Here is a 20,277-nt window from a genome sequence, read left to right as displayed (position 1 = left end):
ACTGTATCAGTTTTCACTCCTGTCTCCTAAGAAATTGAGGGTACATTTTACTCTTGATCACTAAAAGAGTAATTCAATAGTAAATCAATATTTGTACACATATACACATATATATATATATATATATACACATATACATATCCTGTTTCTATTTAATTTTTTTGCTTTGTTTCATTTGGAAGATGTGATTGCTCAACACGCCTCACACTTCTATGATGGACCTCAGTCAAACCGCCCCCAGCTTCGGCAGGCTCTGCCATCCCCATGGCAATTATTACCAAGAGACATTTTTCTAGGCTGTAGTGGGTGGTGGGAGGAGCTTATTCGATTGGGAATCCAACATGACGCCCCTATCTGTGACTTCTTAAAATATATTCTCTACACTAAACCAGATCTGACATTTGGTTTTGTTATGTTATCACAAACCATAGCACTCCTAGTGTGAATATGTCCTGTTGTAAACTGGAATGACCCTCTTAGACTTTATTTGTTATTTATGTGAAATCTTGGGTTACTTTGCCTTGTAATATATCTAGTTGTACCATAACAACAATGTTATATTCTGTTAAAGATTCACATTATATTTGTCAACATTAGTTATAATCATACACATTATGCCCTTGCTTTTGCATTAACAGAAAGATCTGGCGTGTTGTGGTCCAGGACAGACACTAAAGCAGCACAGTAAAGGGAATTAATCGTCATCCTAGGTAATCGTCTGCGAGTCATTTGATCAACCCACTCAAAACGGAATCTTGCACATGTTTTAACATGATCTACTAAATTATTATAAATCTTATCTGGTGGGTAATAAAGGTCAAAGGTTTGAGACACTGAAACATTGGACTTCAGTTTTAAATGCCTTGAGTCAGCCAGTTCAGTACGTGTTCCTATTTTAAGGCTATTTGAGGTGTCAGAGAGTCTTTTTCTTTGCTTTTGCAAACAGCCTTGCTTTCTAAGCTAACATATAAGCTTAAGCAAACTTTCAGTAAAAGTTTAGGAAACTATATTTTACATTTTCACCACTGCTTTACTTTTTAAACACCGGTATTCACTGTGGTAAATAACAGTAAGCAGAATCAGTTATATTTTGCTATAAGTAGATACAAATCTGCTTTTATGTCATTTTAGAAGTATTTTACTTCTACTCAACAGCATTTCAGAGAAAAATGCTGTACTTTTTACTCCACTACATTTACTTGACTTTAGTATTTGACCTCTGTAACAGGTATGACAAATATGATCTACACATAGAAAATTATTTGCAACACACACTCACCATGTGTTTTGTTAAGTATACCTGTTCAGCTGCATATTCATGCAAATATCCCAGCCAGTCACATGGCAGCCACTCAGTGCTCTGTGGACATAGCCAAGATGACCTGCTGAAATTCAAACTGAGCATCAGAAAGGAGAAGAAAGGTGATTTAACTGACTTGGCATGGTTGCTGGTATCAGATGCGCTGATCTGAGTATTTCAAAAACTGTTGATCTACTGGAATTTTCAAAAACACAGCCATGTGTAAGGGTTATAGAGAATGCGCCGGATAAAAAGGAAAATATCCAGTGAGTTTCGAGTTCTCTGGCTAAAAGTACTTTGTTGATATCACAGGTCAAAGAATGATGAGACTGCTTTGAGCTGATAGGACAGCAAAATTAAATCAAATAGCCACTTGTTAAAACAAAGGTATGCAGATGAGCACCTCTGAATGCACAGCATGCTGAAGCTTGAATCAGATGTGCTATAGCAGCAGAAGACCTCACTGGGTGCCATTCCTTTTAGATAAGAACAGGACAATTAGGGTAAAATTCACATAGGCTCACAAAAACTGGACAGCAGAAATGCTGTCTGGTCTGATGGGTCTTGATTTCTGCTGCCATTTTCAGATGTTAGGATCAGCATTTGGCATAAAGAACACGAAAAGCATGGATTCGTCTCCAGACGGCTACTTCCAGTACAATGCACCGTGTCGCAAAGTTCAATTCAACTTTGGGATGTGGTGGACTGGGAGACTTACTAGCAAGGTGTACCTAATAAAATGGCCAGCGAGTGCAGGCCAGGAGCTAAAAAATGTGCTCCATCTAAATAATAAGAGGAAAATAACACATAAAACTAACACCGATAGCGTTTAATATATGGTGACCTTTGAGATATTACCAGTAAGAAAGTCATTCTAGGATTTAATTGCTAAATATTTTAGAACTTGTTTTAAATACAGCTGCTGAAGATAAGCTACTATCAAACGTTATCTAACCAGTGTGGAAACACATTTGTTCTTCTTTCACCGGGACCTTTGAACCCTCTCCCAGCGCCTCCTTTGAACACAACACTTCATCCTACTGTGGAGGAAACTGAAGTAACAGAATAACAAAGCCACCCAAACCGAATATCACCACTGGTAAGTATTTCCTAGCTAGAATTATTTAACTAATACTTATTTCTCTCATGGGTTTGCCATTTTTTGTCGTTTTTAAGCTAAAACGTAGGCTATTGACACTGCAGTTATCGTGCTTGAACTAACTTTGTACATTTGATAGTGGACAGTTAAGCTAGTACGAAGCAGTCGCGTTGTTAGCTATGTGAAACGTGTTTACAGTCGGCGCTCTTGTTAGCTACTCTGCGGATGTATACGCACACATATTTAGAGCCCGTATATACTGTAACGAGCCGTCGTTGTTGCTTTATCTTTGTGTCAAGGTATTTCCTGCCACTTCCAGCGAACGAGTCGTCAACAATGTCCGTTGGTAAGTCGGCACCCGACATAGCTGTACTCAAATATACACGAAACACGCTCTAGAAAAAGGAGTTTAGCTCTCCCTTTAAGTGTCTTATCACCAGAAACTCTGTCAGAAGCTTATTATATAGGTAAAAAAACAAAACAAAAACGAATTTAACCTTATTGCAGTGCAATACATCACAAAACCTTGCCTCAAATAATTGAAAAACAGTAGTTGTTTGGTATTTTTATGTGTTAAATGTACTAATAGTACTAATATTTGAAAGCTTGTACCCCTGCTTGCTTTTACGTGGCCAAGGAGGAAGCTGTGAGGTCCTATTTGTGCCAACATTATGCTCACATTCATCGTGTCTTTTCGGTTATGCTTTGGTTCACCTTTAAAGTTGTGACAAAACTATTGTTACAAACTGATTGTGTCTGTGCGTTGATCAGCTGACAGGACAAAAACAAAAATGTGGCTGTGACTTTGCTTTCGTCATCCTGTTGCACTTCCTGTCATTTGACAGTGTGGCTTTGCAGCTGGTCTTGATGCGTCTTTTGATTGTGTTGTCTTTATGTGATTTATGAGTAATGGAGTCAATTTGTATGTGCCATTGGATGAACTTGATCAGCTTTGACGTTGTAGGTGGAGTGAACAATATAGAACTAGTTCTCAACTGACACTGGTTATCAGTTCACATTCCTATATACCATCAGTATTTTGGTACAGTGGTGGGTGAAAGCCACCACTCATTTGTTTCTGCTTTGCTTCCAACGAGCTAGACTTTCTTGTAACATGTTAAAAGTGCTCTTAAGCAACAGTTCTCCAAAGTTTTTTTTCTTTGGACACTGGCTGCTTTTTTAACTTATTTTGAATACAGTCTGTGTATCTGATCATATTCATAGGAATGTTTTTTGCTTGTTGAGCCATTTGATAGGGAACTGAGAGACACTTAACTCAGGGGATGTCTACACATAACAGACAACTTTTTAAAGTTTTAAAGGTACTTTCCCCCCCTGGCAACCTGGCATGAACACATAATTAGTTCACAGTTTGACAGCCCTAAAAATTGTATTCACTGAAAACTTGGCATATGTTGGCATGATGTGCTGTGCATCCTTAAAAAACTAGACTAATGGAGGATAAGCAAAGAGACTTAAAGAGCTATTTACAGCAGATGGACACAATCTGAAAGTGTTCTTAAGATATGCTAAAAATAAAAAATCCAGCAAAGACCCGACTTGAAAGATGCATTTGACCCTGCATTTGATCCATGTACTGTTTGCTGAAGCCTCATCAAAAAGGTGGCTGTCACTAAGCCATTGTTAAGAAAGGGAAACGGGGAGAAAAGACTAAGGTAATCCAGTCTTTTGGATTACCTTAGTCTTTAATTGAATATTTTACTATCACATGAGTTACTTGGATGTAACTGTTAGATATAAAGGTTTTACCATGTAAAAAGCAAAAACTTTTCACACACATGTTTTTTAAACTTTTGAAAAGAAGGAATAGAAATTTTCATCCAGCTGCATACAGTTTTCATGCCACTAGATGGGGCTCTTTGCTTGTTCTTAACAACTCTCTTTGTATGACTATTCTGGTCCATAATATAGTTTCTTCCTAGTTTTGGAGAATTGGATTTACAGAATATTGAAATTTAATTCTCAAGTTGAATAATTGCAATCACTGATTCAGCATTGTGTTTAAAAGCTAAATTAGCAGTGACATTAACATTACTAAAGCATTAAATATGCAGTATTGAACTTATAAAATATACCAGTGTGATTATTAACTGTGTAAATTTCCAGTCTGTGAAACTTTCAACAGAAAACACTTTAGTTTGCAATTTAGTGATGTGTGTATTGAGAGCATGAACACTAGTAAAATTTAAGATTTTTTTAAATCATTGACCTGCTGTGTTGACTTTTGGATGCTTGTGTGTTTGCTAAACTTTTAAAAGAGTTTATGATGTATTGTAATTTTGCTCCTCAGCTACAGGAAGTAAGTGACAACGAGTCATTAATGCACTGCACTTGTCACAGGTTGTACCACAGCCTCTAGCTGGGCAATAGCTGTCACTATTTATAATACTCCATGTCAGGCGGGCCTCCGTGTGTGTGTGTGTGTGTGTGTGTGTGTGTGTGTGTGTGTAAGCTGTCCGTCTCCCCTCAGAATTTTCCAGCAAAGAAGACTGGGAGCTCATTGGTGAGCTGGTTATCGTGCTTTTCCACAGAGTACCTTCTCTGTTATTTATTTTTTTAGTTACTTGCTGTTCATCGCGATCCTTTGTTTTTGCTTCTCTTGGATACACTGCATGTTTTAATGATATCTATCTAGCTGCTATTTTTAGAAGAGTGGAAAAACTTTTGTCCTTCGCTGACCTAGGCGCTCAGCTGGCTCAGCTGCAGCTGATCTTCTGGCTTGCTAGCTGTCATGCTAGCTACACTCTTTGATTTCCAATGCCCTCCTCTGTGGCCGCTTTTCCCTGTGCTGCCTACAGGAAGCTCCTTCCCTGGTTGCTAAGGCAACCGAGGACGATGGCCCCCAGCAGGAGTTGGGGTAGCCTTGGGCTGTCTTTCAACTCGGCGCTGTGCAGTGTGCCTGCTGACCCGCCGCTGACTGGGAGGAGGAGCCAACTTTGCAGAGGAGCTTCGCCTGGCCCAGTATGGGTCCTACCGTCCCGCTGTCCCACTGTGAGACAGAGCTCCAGCATCAGAGCTAGTGCTCCTTTCTCCCCCTGCTGGCCACTTCAATGCTCTGACCCACTGTGCTCGACTAGTAACAAGAGCACAGGCGGCAAGATGTCATCTTCTTCCTCCACCTCCTCCTCTAATGCTGCAAATGGACAAGGGAAGCCTAAGCCTAAATCCCCGATGCACAAGAGGGGGAGCCTGCAGAGCACCACCAGCCCTGGTGAGTGTGGGTGAAAGGGTGGGTTTGGGGGGTCCCAAAGAAGAAATGGGGGAACATCTTACGTGGATGTGGAGTCAGAAAATTACACATGTGCTTGTGCAATGGTATTTAAGAATCCATGCTGCTCACAAAGAGCAATGAGAGGGAAGTGGAGAATTCTGCAACTCTAGCTAGTTTTTTTCCGCCTGTAAATTGATTTGAAGCTTCCACCCATGTTGGATACGTTCAGCATGTGTGCTCTTCTGTGTGTAATACACCTCGCTGAATCGATTAACTGCAAAGAACATTTTCACAAAACTTCAGATGAAATTGATTATTTAACAATTGCTATTCTAGTTTTTTCAGTCGGACAATTACATAGTGTATGAAACATCAGAAAGTATTGACTAGCGCACATGAATGGTTCTCGAAGCCAGATAACAGTGTAAAGTCCAGCAAGGTTGTGCAAAAGAAAAAAATAATAGTGTGTACTTTGATAAGAAGGTAAAGTTCAGGTTAAGTGTATCATTTGTCATAACGAGGCACCGATGAACAGCCTTTGCTTAACTTGTGAAGTTAATGTTTTGCAGATGAGTGTGACAGTGTAATGTGCATTTATTGTCCTCTTTTGCACAGTGAATATCGCTTTTTGTATACACATTTCTGACTGTCTGTGTATTATTGTCAGATTGTAAAGGATTGTGAGGAGTTTGTGGGCCTATTTACCCGACCACCTTGCACAGTTTCTGCTACAGTTTATCAGCTTTGCACAGAGCAGTGGTATCAGTTTATCTTTCAACTTCAACTCTCTCTCTCATTACAAGTTTCTGTTAGATTGTTCTCTCAGCATCCCAGATAAAAGAAAACAACACATTTAACATTTTGTGTGTGTGAGTGATGGAATAGACAAAAATTATTGTGCTTTTATGATTATCTTTGATTTTAATGTTAACTGCTCTTTCCAGTGAGAAACAATCAAGTTAGACCTGCAATTTATATGTGAAATGAATTGGTTCCTCAGGGTGCTGCACAGCACAAAAGTCGAGCATTTGGAGGGATGCAGCAGCAGATCCTGAGGAGTAACTCACGCTGACACACTCCTTACAGTATTTGCTGAGGACGCCTGTCTTTGGTGCAGTAATAAATAACTTATAGGTCTCTCCAGCCATGCAGTCATTCAAGTCCTCTCAATTAGCCGCTTGGCTGAGCCTTGTGCTCTCCCAGTCTGATAATATGGTCCATTATGGTCCATCTGACTACATTTTTATTTTTGCCTCTAAACGACTGTTCTCAAAGTCAGGTCATGGACTGAAGCTCAATATTTGCATTGTTTCTTCTTGTAACCTCAGCAGAAATAGTTCTCTTATCACATTTTCCCCTCTCACCAAACACATCTCTCCAGCACTGATGCACCCCTGCATACTTGAAACAGTTCTCTTATGCAATGGTTTGAGTGGATTTGCTGGTGTAAACATTGATTAACCAACCAGCTTCCTGGAGGAAACTGCCTCTGCCTGTAGGCTCCGCAGCTCTCCCACTGGACTCTGGCATAAAGCAGAATATGTAATGCCCAGTTATATGACGTGATATGTGGAGGTTATTAAAGTGTCTGCCAGAGCAGTGCAGGGAATTCCTCTCACCAGTTTGGATCAGCGCTCTTCTTCCTGTATGCAGCCTTCTATCTTTATTTTTGGCTCTAACTTCATACAGGCTTTTGCACATTTTACCTGCAGGCTGTCTGGTTGTCTAGCTTGATGCTTTTGTCGAGGCAGTTATTTTTGTCTCTTGTATGTATGATGGTTTGTCAGCTCAGCATTTCATAGGTGTGGGGATTGCTGTCTTGTTACCTGGATTTAACATTAGTTTTGTGCCATCTATATAATACTGGATAATGTATTTCTAGTACCCATTTATGTCAGTTCTTTTAATTATTCTAAAAGATATGTTTGTTTGTTTTTAAAATGCACTGTACCCTCGAACCCCCCCCCCCAAAATACTGTATCGGTTATTAATAGGTGGCCACTGGCCTGCGGGCACCACATTAATCTGTATCTTTTATACTCTCTACACATCCTGCTGCATGCTGCAGTTGGATGGTTACCGTATTTCCTCCAAGACTCTGGCTGTCTCCTGTTCTGGTTCATTATTAAGCAGATATACTGCTTGTGTCACAGCATGTCTCTTGTGCATCTGTCTTCAATTTATGTGTATTCTTACCCCAGGTCACGTGAGCTCTGTGCCGTTACCCCTGAGGGGATTTGCTGTAGTCCTTACTGAATCATTATCATATCTACTCGTCTCCCTGTGGACTTTAACCCAGCTGACTGAAAAGCACTGTGCCTGTTCACCTCTTCTCACTCCCACGCTCTGTCCCTGCAGTAGACAGAAACACGTGACAAGCAAATACTGGGAGAAAACCAGAAGTTGTGTTTTGATCTCCTATTGAAAAGTTGTCAGTGTAACATGTTTTTCAATGTCACTCCTACAATGAATACGCTGAATAGCTTCAATTTAAAGTGAATTTGTTTAGAAAAAAACAGATTATTTTTATTCTGTTTTTGCTCTACACTTTAATATTCAATATTAAAAATGTTTCTTTGCTTTTCTTTCTAACCACTAGAGGGAGGCTTGGGAAAATACAAGGCAGCCCATCGGTTTGAAACAAGCAGCTGGTTGTTAGGGTCTCTGGTCTGTGGCTGTGCTCCCCTCAGACATGACTGAGGACCACTTTGCTCTGTGTTTGGTGGAAAATTCCAGGGCTTTCTTTTGCTATGAATAGCTCAGCTGCTTCCCATGTTAGAAAGGGAAAGCGTCTCAGTCCTGGAAAAGGGATTTTGGAGAGGTAGGAAGTGAGGCCTTGAAAACTGTCACACCAACAGGTGGGCCTGTCGCTATCTGGTAACAATAGGCCCACCTGTTGTTACCAGATAGCGACTGATATCATAATATCTGTCCAGGCAACCCACTCCCCTCACACAGATACACACAGGTTAGTGAGAACCTTCATTGACATAATGGTTACCCTAAGCCTAACCATTAAAAATGAATGCCTAACCCTTACCCTAAACCTCACCATAACCTAATTGTAACCCTGACACTAAAACCACATTTTGAGCCTCAAAAAGGCCTTCAAACTTGTGAGGACCAGTGAGTGTGTCCTCACAAGTGACTGCTTGTTCTCACAAGTATAGTAGAATGTGAATTTTGGTCCTCACAAAGATAGCTAGACAGGAACAGACACACACTCACATAGAAACACACAGAAGATTGGTTTGTTTCCACTCTACCATTTCTCACTCGGGTGCTCTGCTGGCTGACAGGCTGTACAGATGGTTATGATGGGTTGTATTTCAGTGCTTAAGTACAGTTAAGCATGCTACTTTGGTCTGTCTCTGCTCTTGTCGTGGCTTCCAATGAAGATCCATTTTCATTTAATCCACCTCATTCGATCACACATGAAGCAGCATCAGCTGATGTTTCAGTCCTTCACTGACTTCTTATTGTGTTTTGACCTCAGTGACTCATTGAATCTCTCACCCACCCCCTCCTGTTCATTTAATGATTCTCCAGATCATGTTCTAAACTTTAATTAGGAATATACTCTCACACTTGCAACTCCACACTGATGTTTCTCACATTCCAGTTCATTGGTCATCTCACACATAGAAAAGTCATTTGTTCAGTCTGACAGCTGGCCAGTTTTCCACATTTCTGATATCTTCATGTTCATGTTAAACTATTCATCTTTAGTTGATGTCAGAACATATAATAGGAACTTTTTCCTTTTGTTTTTATATTCTTATCACACCGCAACCCGTTCTTGCTTTGAAAAAATAGATTCCGCTATACAGCCTGAGTCAGGTTAGTCGCAGTTGTTTTAGTTTGCAACCATTAGTTGATACAGTAATGAAATATTAGTCATTAAAGCAAACAGTGCACAATTGGCCAGAGTTTAATCTTTAATCAAACTGCTGTATTTATAACATCCTTTTGTGGAAGCTCTGCCAGCAACACAAGACACTAAATCACAGCTAGAATTGCGAGTTTTCAACAGTGCGCAATTCATTCACACCAAAGCAAAGAGAGCAGTCAATGTGCATGGAAATGGATCAAAAGCTTTCTTGCTTAGCCATGGCAGGGAAGCAGTAGTCCCTTTATTGTCTCTGGCTTTGATACTTCACACAGTTTTTGTCTCAGGGTTGGAATTGTGAGCTCTTGATGTCCGAGCAGCGCTAACTGCTGAGGGTTATATGTTGACACTATCAAATGACACAGTGTTCCTTTTAGATATTCCGATATGGTGAGAAGTGCACTGACAGCGGTGACAACAACAACTGTGGTCTGGATAATCACAGAGGGTCAAAATGAATGATGTGAATACGTGTGCCTTTTTTGGTGTGTGACTATTAGTGTTTACATGTGCTGCTGTGGGTATGCAACATGTTTTGTGCACAGTTCGGTGTCTCAGGCTCCAGAGAGAACTTATTGTTTTGAGAAGATTCCCGTTGGACGGGGGGGGATGGGATACAAAAACAGCAGCGCAAATGCTGGGAAGCAGTTTTATTTGCATGTTCACCCTCTTTCATTCACACGGAAATGCTTGTGCAATTGTGTCAGCTCTCTTTTTCTTCAGGGAGAAAGGGAGTGAAAAATAATGCACAGCGACTCCCCTGTGCTGTTAATTAGTCTCCAGGGAAAGAGATTTGCAGAACACAACAGATGATGTAACTGCAGAAAAACTCAAGCTGGGGCTGAAAAAGAAAACATACCTCAGTGCTTGTGAGAAATGTGACTTAACAAAAACCACTGGACATATAGTATGTCTGAATTTAATTCACACAAGGCTGTAGGTGGTTTCAGCCAGCAAGCCTCTTAAATGATTCTGTTGTAGTAACACAATCAGTGGCAGAACACATTGCCATTTGTTGTTTACAATGGATGTCCTTCTTGTTTTTAAGCTCAGAACAGAAAGTCAAAGGAAATATTCCACAAGCGAGGATCCACTGACGCAGTGACGAGCTGAGTACTAAATCCTTCAACTTGGTGAAAAATTTAGAGGGAATTATTGTGTTGAATGCTGAACTGTAGTCCACGAACAGCATCCTAACATAATTCCTTCTGCCAGTGTCCATGTGACTCAGGGATGTTTTGAGCAGGTGAGCTATGGCATCGTCTGTGGAACGATTAGTCCGGTATGCAAACTGAAGTGAGTCGATGGTGACAGGAAGTGAAGAAGTGATGTGATCTCTCATCAGTCTTTCAAAACACTTCATCACAATTTATAACATATTAAATGATTGTTACACAGGAAGGTGTAGTGGGGAAAACAGAACATCACTCAAAACAAAGAAGATTAACTTTTACAGAATCACAATGATCACATTATTAATTATTTGTCAGTAATGAAATATAAAGCAAACATTTGTTTGTTATTTCATCTGTTTACATTTATTTGAATAAATTCAATTAATGTTCTACACTTGCCACATCCTATACAAGAGCTGCATTTGAGGCGGGCTTCCTCTTTACCTGCAAAACAAGATGGCTGCCACAGAGGTTTGACCTGAGTGACTTAAACGAAAAAATTTTTTCCTGTACATTGGTCCACAAAGGAGTATTTAGCACTCATTTTACAACATTTAAGAAGCACTATAGGGGAGATGAACTTAGTGATTCCTAACAGTGATTGATTGTTTGTGTGTCCTGCTCACATTCAAAGCCCACAGTGACTAACATAGTCACATGACAATACCATTAACACTACTACTGCTGTTATTAATAGCAAACCCGTGGGTGGGAGATAAACATATATACACATGCTACGATCATTGTAAAATGATGCTATGGGTATATTGTAATCTGAAATTCTATTCAGTGCTCAATGAAACTGTCAAATGCACCAAAATGATGTATGATGATGAATATAATGAGGAATATGTATAAAATATTTTAAATATGTCATATAGATGTTGGCACTCACGGTACCCTGGGAAATGTTTGTTTCTATTTAAGTTTCCTCAAGACTGTTCCACATGCCTAGGAGAAGATAGTGATTTCTTTCATCCAAGGATTATTTTCATTAATTCCAGTTACCGGTAATGTACTTTTTGTTCAGTCTTTTGACTGGCAGTCAAACAATAGATCAGTCTTTACAAGAACCACACCCACCCCATATCCCTTTGAACATCTCACTTAGCCATAAAATTTACTTCCACAAAAAACAAACAAACACCTTGCTGTTTTTTCAGGGACATGCTGGAGACCACAAACCTGCAGTATAAAAATTAACCTTATCCTGCTGCTGACTGTGTGTTCTCATCTATAAAGTAGTTGGATACACAAAAGGATAAATTACACTTGCAGTCAAATAAATATTTTAATCACAAACACAAGACTGAACTTCCAAAACCACTCTTTAAAAGTCGTCCAGCTCTGAAGGACAAAATAAAATCAGAAATTAGAAAGAAGCAGTGAATGAGCATCAGAAAAGCAGTTTGTACAGAAATAATAAATTTCCATTTATTAGATTTTCTTAATACTGGTATTCATAACATCATTTACAGTCATGACATGACTGAAGCTGTGTGTTCATGAATGAGAGGTGGGAAGGGAAGTAAAGTAGGAGTGGCTTTTTATCCAGGGCCGCCTCCATTTTATAGCACAATGCATGAAGCATGAAGTGGTTAACGCTTGTCCTTCCCCCTTTTTTTTGCCACGTGGTATGATCCAACCCAGTATTTAAATCCGGGGGCTTGAAGGCTCTGCTGTTCATGCACAGTAAACCGGTGTAGTACAGGAAGCAGTTGAGAGAGAGGCAGAGACAAAATCGGGGAAAAGAGGAGAAGAAAGAAAAAAGAGAACTGCTTCTGCAGCACACTGAAGGTGGCGGCAGTTACAGCAGGAGCAGGAAAGGAGAGACAAAAGGAGGAGAACTGGGTGATGTCGTCTTAGAGCGGCTTGGTTTCTGGAGAGAGCGTTCTTTTCTCTGTTTGCTGTCATTCTCTCTCTTCCACTGTACCAGCGGGGGAGGGTACATCGGCCGTCCCAGGCCTAGTTACATGTCCCAGCATCCCACCACAGCTCAGACAAGGCCACTGCGACCGTAACGGAGACTGTGAGAACAGGACAAGACAGGGAGCTAGAGGTACTGTAATCTATGGCATTTAAATACAAAACAGTACCTTAGCATGTAAAGCCTGTAAATGTGAATAGTGTGTTAAAAGAAGTTTCATCAGTTCTTATTAAGCATGATACTTATCGCTCCCAAAATACCTCACAAACGAGCTCATCGTGACAGATGAGGTGCAAGTAAACAACAGTTGTTGTGTGTTGGAATAAGTTGACAGCATAAGGCTGACAGTGAGGGGAAATGTGTACATGAGTGTGAGATAAGTGTGAGGTAAGGAGCATAAACAAACTGGTGTGTTGCTTATGGTGATCTTTGCAAAGCTTAATATGCTTCAGTTTTTTGCTTTTTTGTTTTTAACAGGCTCTGGATGTTGCAGTGGTTGAATATTTGGGGCATCTAGTCTTTGCTGCTGTCTGCTACAGCTAACTATAGTGCAGTACCGTTACTTGCTTGATTAATCGGGCAAATTATTCAATGTGAGTTGATTAAAAACAAAACGCATACAGTTCATAGCAACCATTCTCTCAAGAGTGCACAGTGAAGTAAAGAGGTGATTTGCAGCAGCGTGTCGGTTGCTGAACAGGTGCCACTGTAGCTAGAAGAAAACAAACATCCTTTTCAGATTTGCCCCTTCATTAACACTGAAACCCTCAGGCGGTTAGTGTCAGCAGATACTCGCTTCAAAACCCACCTGAGCATGTTTACCTTCCTGATGTTTGTAAGGGCAGTGCTTTAGTGAGAACAGCTGGTATCTGTTTTCTTTATTTTTGTATGCGAAGGGGATTATTAGATATGTTTCCATCTTCTGTTAGAGGCTGTTTATGTTATACACAGCAAGGGAAAGTACTGAGAATGATCCTGTTAGTTTCTATGTGTGAACTGACACATGTTATCTCTGTAGCAAACCTTCATTATGTTTTAAAAAAAGGGTCCTTCAGAAAGCTTTTTTGCAGGCAGTAGTTAGCTGGAAAATTTCATCATCTGTGTTTGTTTCCTTCTGCAGGCTGAAACTACATTTTGGAGATTAAGGTCCAAAGTAGAGATTTATTCTCATCTGTAGTTGCTAAGGAACATATGAAGCCTGTGTCATTATTTTCCCTCTCAGTGTAATCTCTAAAGCAAAGTAAAGCTTTCTAAACAGTGGAGCTACAGATGCAGTAATCCAGGCCTTGTCTTTGCACCGGACATTGAATTGAGCTCAACTGACATAGGATTTGTATGCCTGATCCCATTATTTGGCGATTTAAAACTACAATTCAGACATTCTAATATTTAGACAATTTTTTTTCTTTTAGACACATGAGATATAAACCGATTTCCCGATCATTCCATATGTTTAGTTATTTATTTACTCGTTATGCTCTGCCTGACTCTGCGTGAATCAGCTGGTTGTCGTGTTTGTGGCATTCCAAGCATGTTACCAACAGGGAAATTGCAGAGTAGAAATACACAGCATAATGACAACCTTTATTTAGTTAATTTATATACATACTTATTTTTTGGTTTAAAATTTGCAAGCTGATTGATTTTACATGGCCAGCAAGCTCAGCTATTAGTAGGTTAACTGCATAGTCATATTATGTTGTAAATATGCTATCATTACATTAGTGCTCTACAAACCTCTGTGTGCCAGTAGAATGCAGTACAGTGCAGCAGCTCAGATGAGATGATGCCTGATGCTGAGATCAGCTAGTCTGCTGGGACTGAGCTGATTTCAGGGCCTGACTCAACTAATTGATGCGCTTAATCTGTAAGAAACATTTAGTTTTTGTTGACATTATCAGAAAGTTGATCATTCTACTATATGCAGAGTTTTTAGTACTCAACACAGTACTTTAAATTTCATTTGAAAGTGTTTCTAATGTCTTGTCTATATAACTGTCTTAATGGGGTGATAAATATGCCCAGTAGAGAATTTGAGCATATATTGTTATACTATTGAGAAAATTGTCATTATATTATTATTTTTGTTCAGTCAGCACATTTTTGTTAATTTTTGCATAGCCAGCATGGATCCCTGCAGAGATGCAGGTCCATATGCCTTCACTGCATTGTTCAGCAGAGGGTCATTTGGCCTCTCAACTGCCTCTTGCTGCAGAAAAATAGTTATTCTCTGTTATTTGACCATATAAGGTGTATGTGTATGCAGCCAAACTCCATCAACAGAGACATGTGCACCAGTTAAACAAAAGAGCAAGAAAATACCAAGAAAAGCGTTTTGGCAAGGTTGCTGCAGTTAGTGGTAGACACACTTTTAAATTCATGTCATTATGTCAGGGTGTGTCTGTTTCAAATATAGGTAGGTCAAAAAACAGCATAGAGAGGAGAAACAAACATATTTTGCTAAGTATAATACTTAAAATTCCACTTTAGCTCAATTGTAGTCACCTTAGTTTCATTCCTAAGAGGCTTTGAGACAGTGTGGCAATCTCTAGTGCTCGAGATTCTACAGTTTTTGTCTTTTAGAAAAGATTCAAACTCTAAATGAAATAAATGAGATGTGATTGAAATGATCAGTTGTCTTTTGGGTACCAGAAATGAAGTTCATTTGAGGGTTTATTTCAGCCTCCTTTGACTAAAGGTGATAACTGCCTCTTTTATGCTGCACTAAAAAAAAGCAGAGATGCAACATAAAGGGTTTGTTTTTAGTGCAGTCTCATGCAATTGGTAGCTTGATAATCAGTGAACCTGACAGAAATGCCCATAAGTTACAGAGAAGAATGGAATAAATGAAATAAAGTATATGAAATAGTAGCAAAGCTTTGTTTATCATTATAGTGGCACCTAAAATGAGATTTGGAGATAGATGTGGTATTTTAGCAAATCAAGTACATTTTTAGTTCTGCCGAGTCTCTTATCAAATAAACTGATAAAGTTATAAAATTCCAAAACACAAAGATTCAGATTGATGTCTGCCATCACCAGTTCTCAAGTTAAGCACCATCATTTAAGCTAGGCCAACTATTTGCAGCTTGTAGTTACTCAACCTGAAAACATGTTAAGCAGCATTTCAGCAAGAATATTCTTACCTACTGTGAAAAGAGCTGTAACATAGTGAATTTGATACAAAGCAGTCCTGATTCAGAGGCCAGTGAGCTAACTGGGACTTTCCTGCCTTTAATGTGCTGCCTTTAACAGCTGTGGTGGTCTGGGATTTTCAGGGACTTAGTGAGAGCCAATTAATTTCATTATAAACAAACAAAGCTAAGCTAAGCTAAACTTTTTCATTTAGTGTCATTCACCAAAATGCAATGCTCAGGCTTTAATGAAGATCTTGAGTGCACTTCCCTCCTTATAAAACATTAGCCAAGCCAATGCTATCATGAAGTCTTCTTCCCTCTCTTTGTTGGCACACTTCTGCATATCTTGGTACATAAATGCAACCTGTAAATCAGAGGACGTCAATGATGTCGTTGGTAGGACTTTGTATTGCCTCTTTGTGCTTGTGCAGATGATAAACAAAACAGGAATTCTTAGGAAAGTGAATTAGCTTTGATGTAAGTGAAAAATCTCCTTTAACCACTCAACAAATTTTTCAGTCTAGCCTTAGAGAAGTGGCAGAGCCAGACCTGATGTGTCTGTATCACCAGTAAGTTTGTCATATAAAGAAAAGTGAACAAACTGCTAGCTGTAAATTAAAAACTTACAACTGGGACCTGCATTAGCAGCTTAGCCAATCTGCATTATATTTTGCAGATACAGAAATGTATCTAAACCTGAATTGTAATGTTAGATCTGACACTAGGAATTTTGGTTATCCAGTGGGGCTGTTTAAGACGGACTATAATACGAGGCTTATGAAAAGTTAGATTCTTACAAACTTGCTTTGCTGTGAAAATACACTTTTGTTAAACTGCTACATTTTGCTCTTGCTTTGACATATGTTCATGAATAAACTGTACAGTGCTGTGTTTTGCTTCTTTGGTGTGATCTAGAGCTAGAACTTGGGAGAATGAGGTAGACTCGAAGGACTGCATTGATCCTTTTAGAGTAGGAGCCAGCTCCTCAGATACTAAACGAGCATGTGGGCGGTGTGCAGTCTCAGGTCCCAGGGACATCACAGAGGCTTAGGATGGAGTGCTTTGTCAATATTACCCAGGGTTATGAGAAAGCTCAAGATGAAGATGAAAGGGTTAAGCTATTTCACTCTGAAATAGGCAGGAACGCTCACACAGCAAACGACATGTTTGGTCTGGAAGTCAGTGCTTGTGTACCAAAGCAAATAAAAAGGATACTTACAAAAATACTGCCAAGAAAAATGAGCACGATTAGATTTTAGGCCCCTCTTTAACATAAGTCTTAAATATTAAAAATGTGTAAAGATTATAGAAACAATGTCGTCTTCATTTTATTAATTGACGCTCTTGCTATTTCTTATTGTAATTTCACATTCTTTTTATTTTTTTTTATAACTTTTTATTTGTCAGTTTACAGTATGAGAATACAAAACTTACGGTCAGCATAGGAGACGTACACAATTCCAGTAATAGCATCTTCTTACATCATGGTAATATTCAATTATTCAGTACAATTCACATTCTTTTTAAGTAAGCCATTAAATGACTTGGTGGGCCTTTGTAAATAAAGTTTCCTTACTGGGCTGTTAGGGCTAGGTTGTTGTTTTACTGTGTAGCACATGTTGTGATTTTGAATGTTATTTGTTTTAGTGATTTTAAATTAGTATTATTAGTAATATCACTGTTGTTAGCTAAGTTAGTGGAAATGTACTTTTTCTGCTTGCTTGTGCTTCAATTTTTCTTTTTCTTTTTTCCAATCATTTTTGGTGTGTTTACTTGCATTAGAAGTCTGTAGAAAGTTTGTACTGCCCATCAGAGTGATGTCACTGAGATAAATAGAGTTGTGATGTACTGGATTAGGAGTCATCTGTTATGGAAAGGCCAGAGGATTACATGGATACTATACTGGGAATGACTGTTTATGTGAGCATCTGTATACTTAAGTCACCTGTTTGTCCATTTTAAAATGAAAAATAAGCCTCGTTTGGCTTGAAACTTTCCGTCCAGTGTAATCTGTGTCACCACCGTAATTCGGTTACATTTGGGTTTTTCCATGAGTCACTTCAAAGTGCAATAATGAAATGTTTCACACTACTAATGTACTGTGCTAAGTTACCCTCTTCTCCTTCCTGACTCCACCGCCTTAGAGGCAGACAGCAGATGGCGGAGACTAATTGTGACAGGGCAGACACGTCACTGATGATGGCAGGAATTATAGAGGAGCATGAACACACCACTCCCAGAGGCCTCACGAGTGGTTGAATGAGGTTTTGTGCCTTTTTAACTACGGAAGTTTAAATTGTAGTTTACTTTAACTGAAATTCCTGGCTGCCCCCAGGAAATATGCAGAATCAGTAGATTTGATTTTCTTCAGTGTATTAGAGTCTAAAAAGGCACGAATTTTCTCATTTTGCACCTCTCCCACCCCTTTTTGTTGTTGTTTTGTTTTAGTGTGAAATAATGTTGTCATCCATTTCCAACTCGTGTCACTCTCATTGTGTTTGTCGATGTTTTTCACATGAAAGTACAGTGTGTAAAATTAGTCTTTTTTTCTAAGCTGGCCTTTGTTCGACAGCATTGTGCAAGTATTTTCATGCTCCATCACTGATTGCAGACACAACTGCTGCGACCAGATTTTTATAGCTACTCAAAGTTACACCCTGTTTAATTATTTTAACCTCTGGGTAAGTGTTGTGTCTTGTTTTTTTTGTTTTTGCTTGCAGTGTTCTTGCAGCTGAAGGAAGGAAGCAAAGTAACGTCTTGAGTAAAAACTGCCCAGTGTTGTGATAACTGCCAGTGTTTGGGTTGACTTGAAATCTGTCACCTGCTACAGTTACTTTTATAATAACACGCTCAAGATTTTAGCTGACAGACATGTTTGGAGCTGTTCTTCTTCTTCTTCTTTTTTTTTTAATCTTTTTGCTATGGTAGTTCTAAGTGCCACATTAGACTAAGCTGTTATGTCTGAGTCAAATTTATGCTTGTGAGAGTCGTACTTTTCCTCTCTTAGATAACCTCTCAGTCTTTCATAATCCAACGTAGAGTCTTTCCTTTTTTTCTTCATTTGATATTAATCATCACTCTTGCATATTTGGATGTCTGTCTCTGTTTTTAGCAGACCGTGAAATGAATAAGAACTTTGTAGAATGACTTATGTCATTGCTACAGAATTAGCTTTGGCCTGTAAAGTACCCAAATATGTATGTGAACCTCCATGAGTTTTTGGCAGTAAACACACACCACACGTCCCGTGCACATGATAATTTATGTGGTTATCTAAACTCTGTGACTAATTTTAAATACAAATCTAAAATCTAAAATGTGTAAAATGTAAATAAAAACAGAATGCCATGATTTACAAACTGCCGCTTACTGGATAGCTTCTCTTTTTCAGACCATTCTCTATAAACCTTAGAGGTAGCTGTTCAAAAATCCGAGCACATCAGCCGTTTCTGAAATACTCAAATGTGCTCATCTAGCATCAACAACTAGGTCATGTTTAAAATCACATTTTTCCCCACTCTGATGTTCAGTTTAAACTCCAGGGGTTGTCTTAACCATGTTTACATACCTAAATATACTCAGTTGTCGCCATGTTGTCTGATTTGATAACTGCCTTATTATTTACTGGCTCTGCCTTTATCAAATCCTGGAATGACCCACAAAGTTTAAGTATTTCAGATCACATACCTGTCGCACGCTGTAACACTTTTCTGTGCATTTCTGTAGATCTTTGCGGTGCATCTGGGCCCAAACCCCTCAAAACCCAGCGATCCCTTCCAGGGACGCCTGTTTCTCTCGCACACTGCCCAATCGACCTGCGCACATCAATGGAGGAAAAGTACAAAGAGATTGCTGAGGTAAGAACTTAAAATTGGACAGCTATTGTTTCCAGACAAAATAGGGGGGTGGTCTTTTAAAATCTCACACAAACTATGCAAATTGTTTTGACACACCCCAGTCCAACCTTCACCTTTGGTTTTCATTTGTAGCTAAATATGATGATGTTTTATCAGAGCCTCAGTGGCTTCCATATCTCCATAAATGCATAAATATTGACATGGCTTCCTGTTTTATGACACCATAAATGGTATAATCTGTGCCTCAACCAGGAGCTGTTCACACGCAGCATGACAGAGAGCGAGATGCGCAGTGCTCCGTATGAGTTCCCGGAGGACAGTCCCATCGAACAGCTGGAGGAAAGACGTCATCGCCTGGAGAGGCAGATCAGCCAGGATATTAAGTGAGGAAATGCAAACACACTACACATACAGAGCCCGTTAAACGAACTCTATATATTATCAGAGACAAACAACTATAGCTTTCCCTTTTCCTCCTGCATTTTACACACAGTCTTGTTTCCACTCAAGCACACATGCTTATCAGCTCCCAACTTGCCCACGTGCAGGCTGACTAACCACAATTTTTGGATAACTGGGATAGCCAGCAGCTGGCATCTTTTCTCGTGGCCTAGTCATACTTTTATAAGGAGGTGGGGTCTGTCTTGATTGCCAGGGTTGA

General features: G+C 39.4%; 1 protein-coding gene across 4 annotated transcripts in view; it reads left to right on the top strand.

The window, feature by feature from the left end:
• Positions 1 to 2,273: 2,273 nt before the first annotated feature.
• ampd2a (adenosine monophosphate deaminase 2a) overlaps positions 2,274 to 20,277 on the top strand; it is a 30,085-nt gene continuing 12,081 nt past the window's right edge. The window contains exons 1-5 of one of the 4 annotated variants that reach the window (XM_005741401.2): positions 2,274 to 2,399; positions 2,699 to 2,745; positions 5,219 to 5,631; positions 19,486 to 19,616; positions 19,869 to 19,999. In XM_005741401.2, the coding sequence (XP_005741458.1) occupies positions 5,256 to 5,631; positions 19,486 to 19,616; positions 19,869 to 19,999 (638 nt within the window). In that variant the 5' untranslated portion in view covers positions 2,274 to 2,399; positions 2,699 to 2,745; positions 5,219 to 5,255. Of the gene's footprint in view, positions 2,400 to 2,698; positions 2,746 to 4,908; positions 5,632 to 12,585; positions 12,755 to 19,485; positions 19,617 to 19,868; positions 20,000 to 20,277 lie in introns of those variants that run through there. The other 3 variants (XM_005741402.2, XM_013912983.1, XM_005741403.2) reach the window with 3 other exon arrangements.

The sequence above is a fragment of the Pundamilia nyererei genome, unplaced genomic scaffold (assembly GCF_000239375.1).
Source record: "Pundamilia nyererei isolate P.nyererei 1_Seehausen unplaced genomic scaffold, PunNye1.0 scaffold00110, whole genome shotgun sequence".
Taxonomy (NCBI): Eukaryota; Metazoa; Chordata; class Actinopteri; order Cichliformes; family Cichlidae; genus Pundamilia; species Pundamilia nyererei.
The sequence above is the reverse complement of the archived record's forward strand: the minus strand, read 5'-3'. Positions and strand labels throughout refer to the sequence as shown.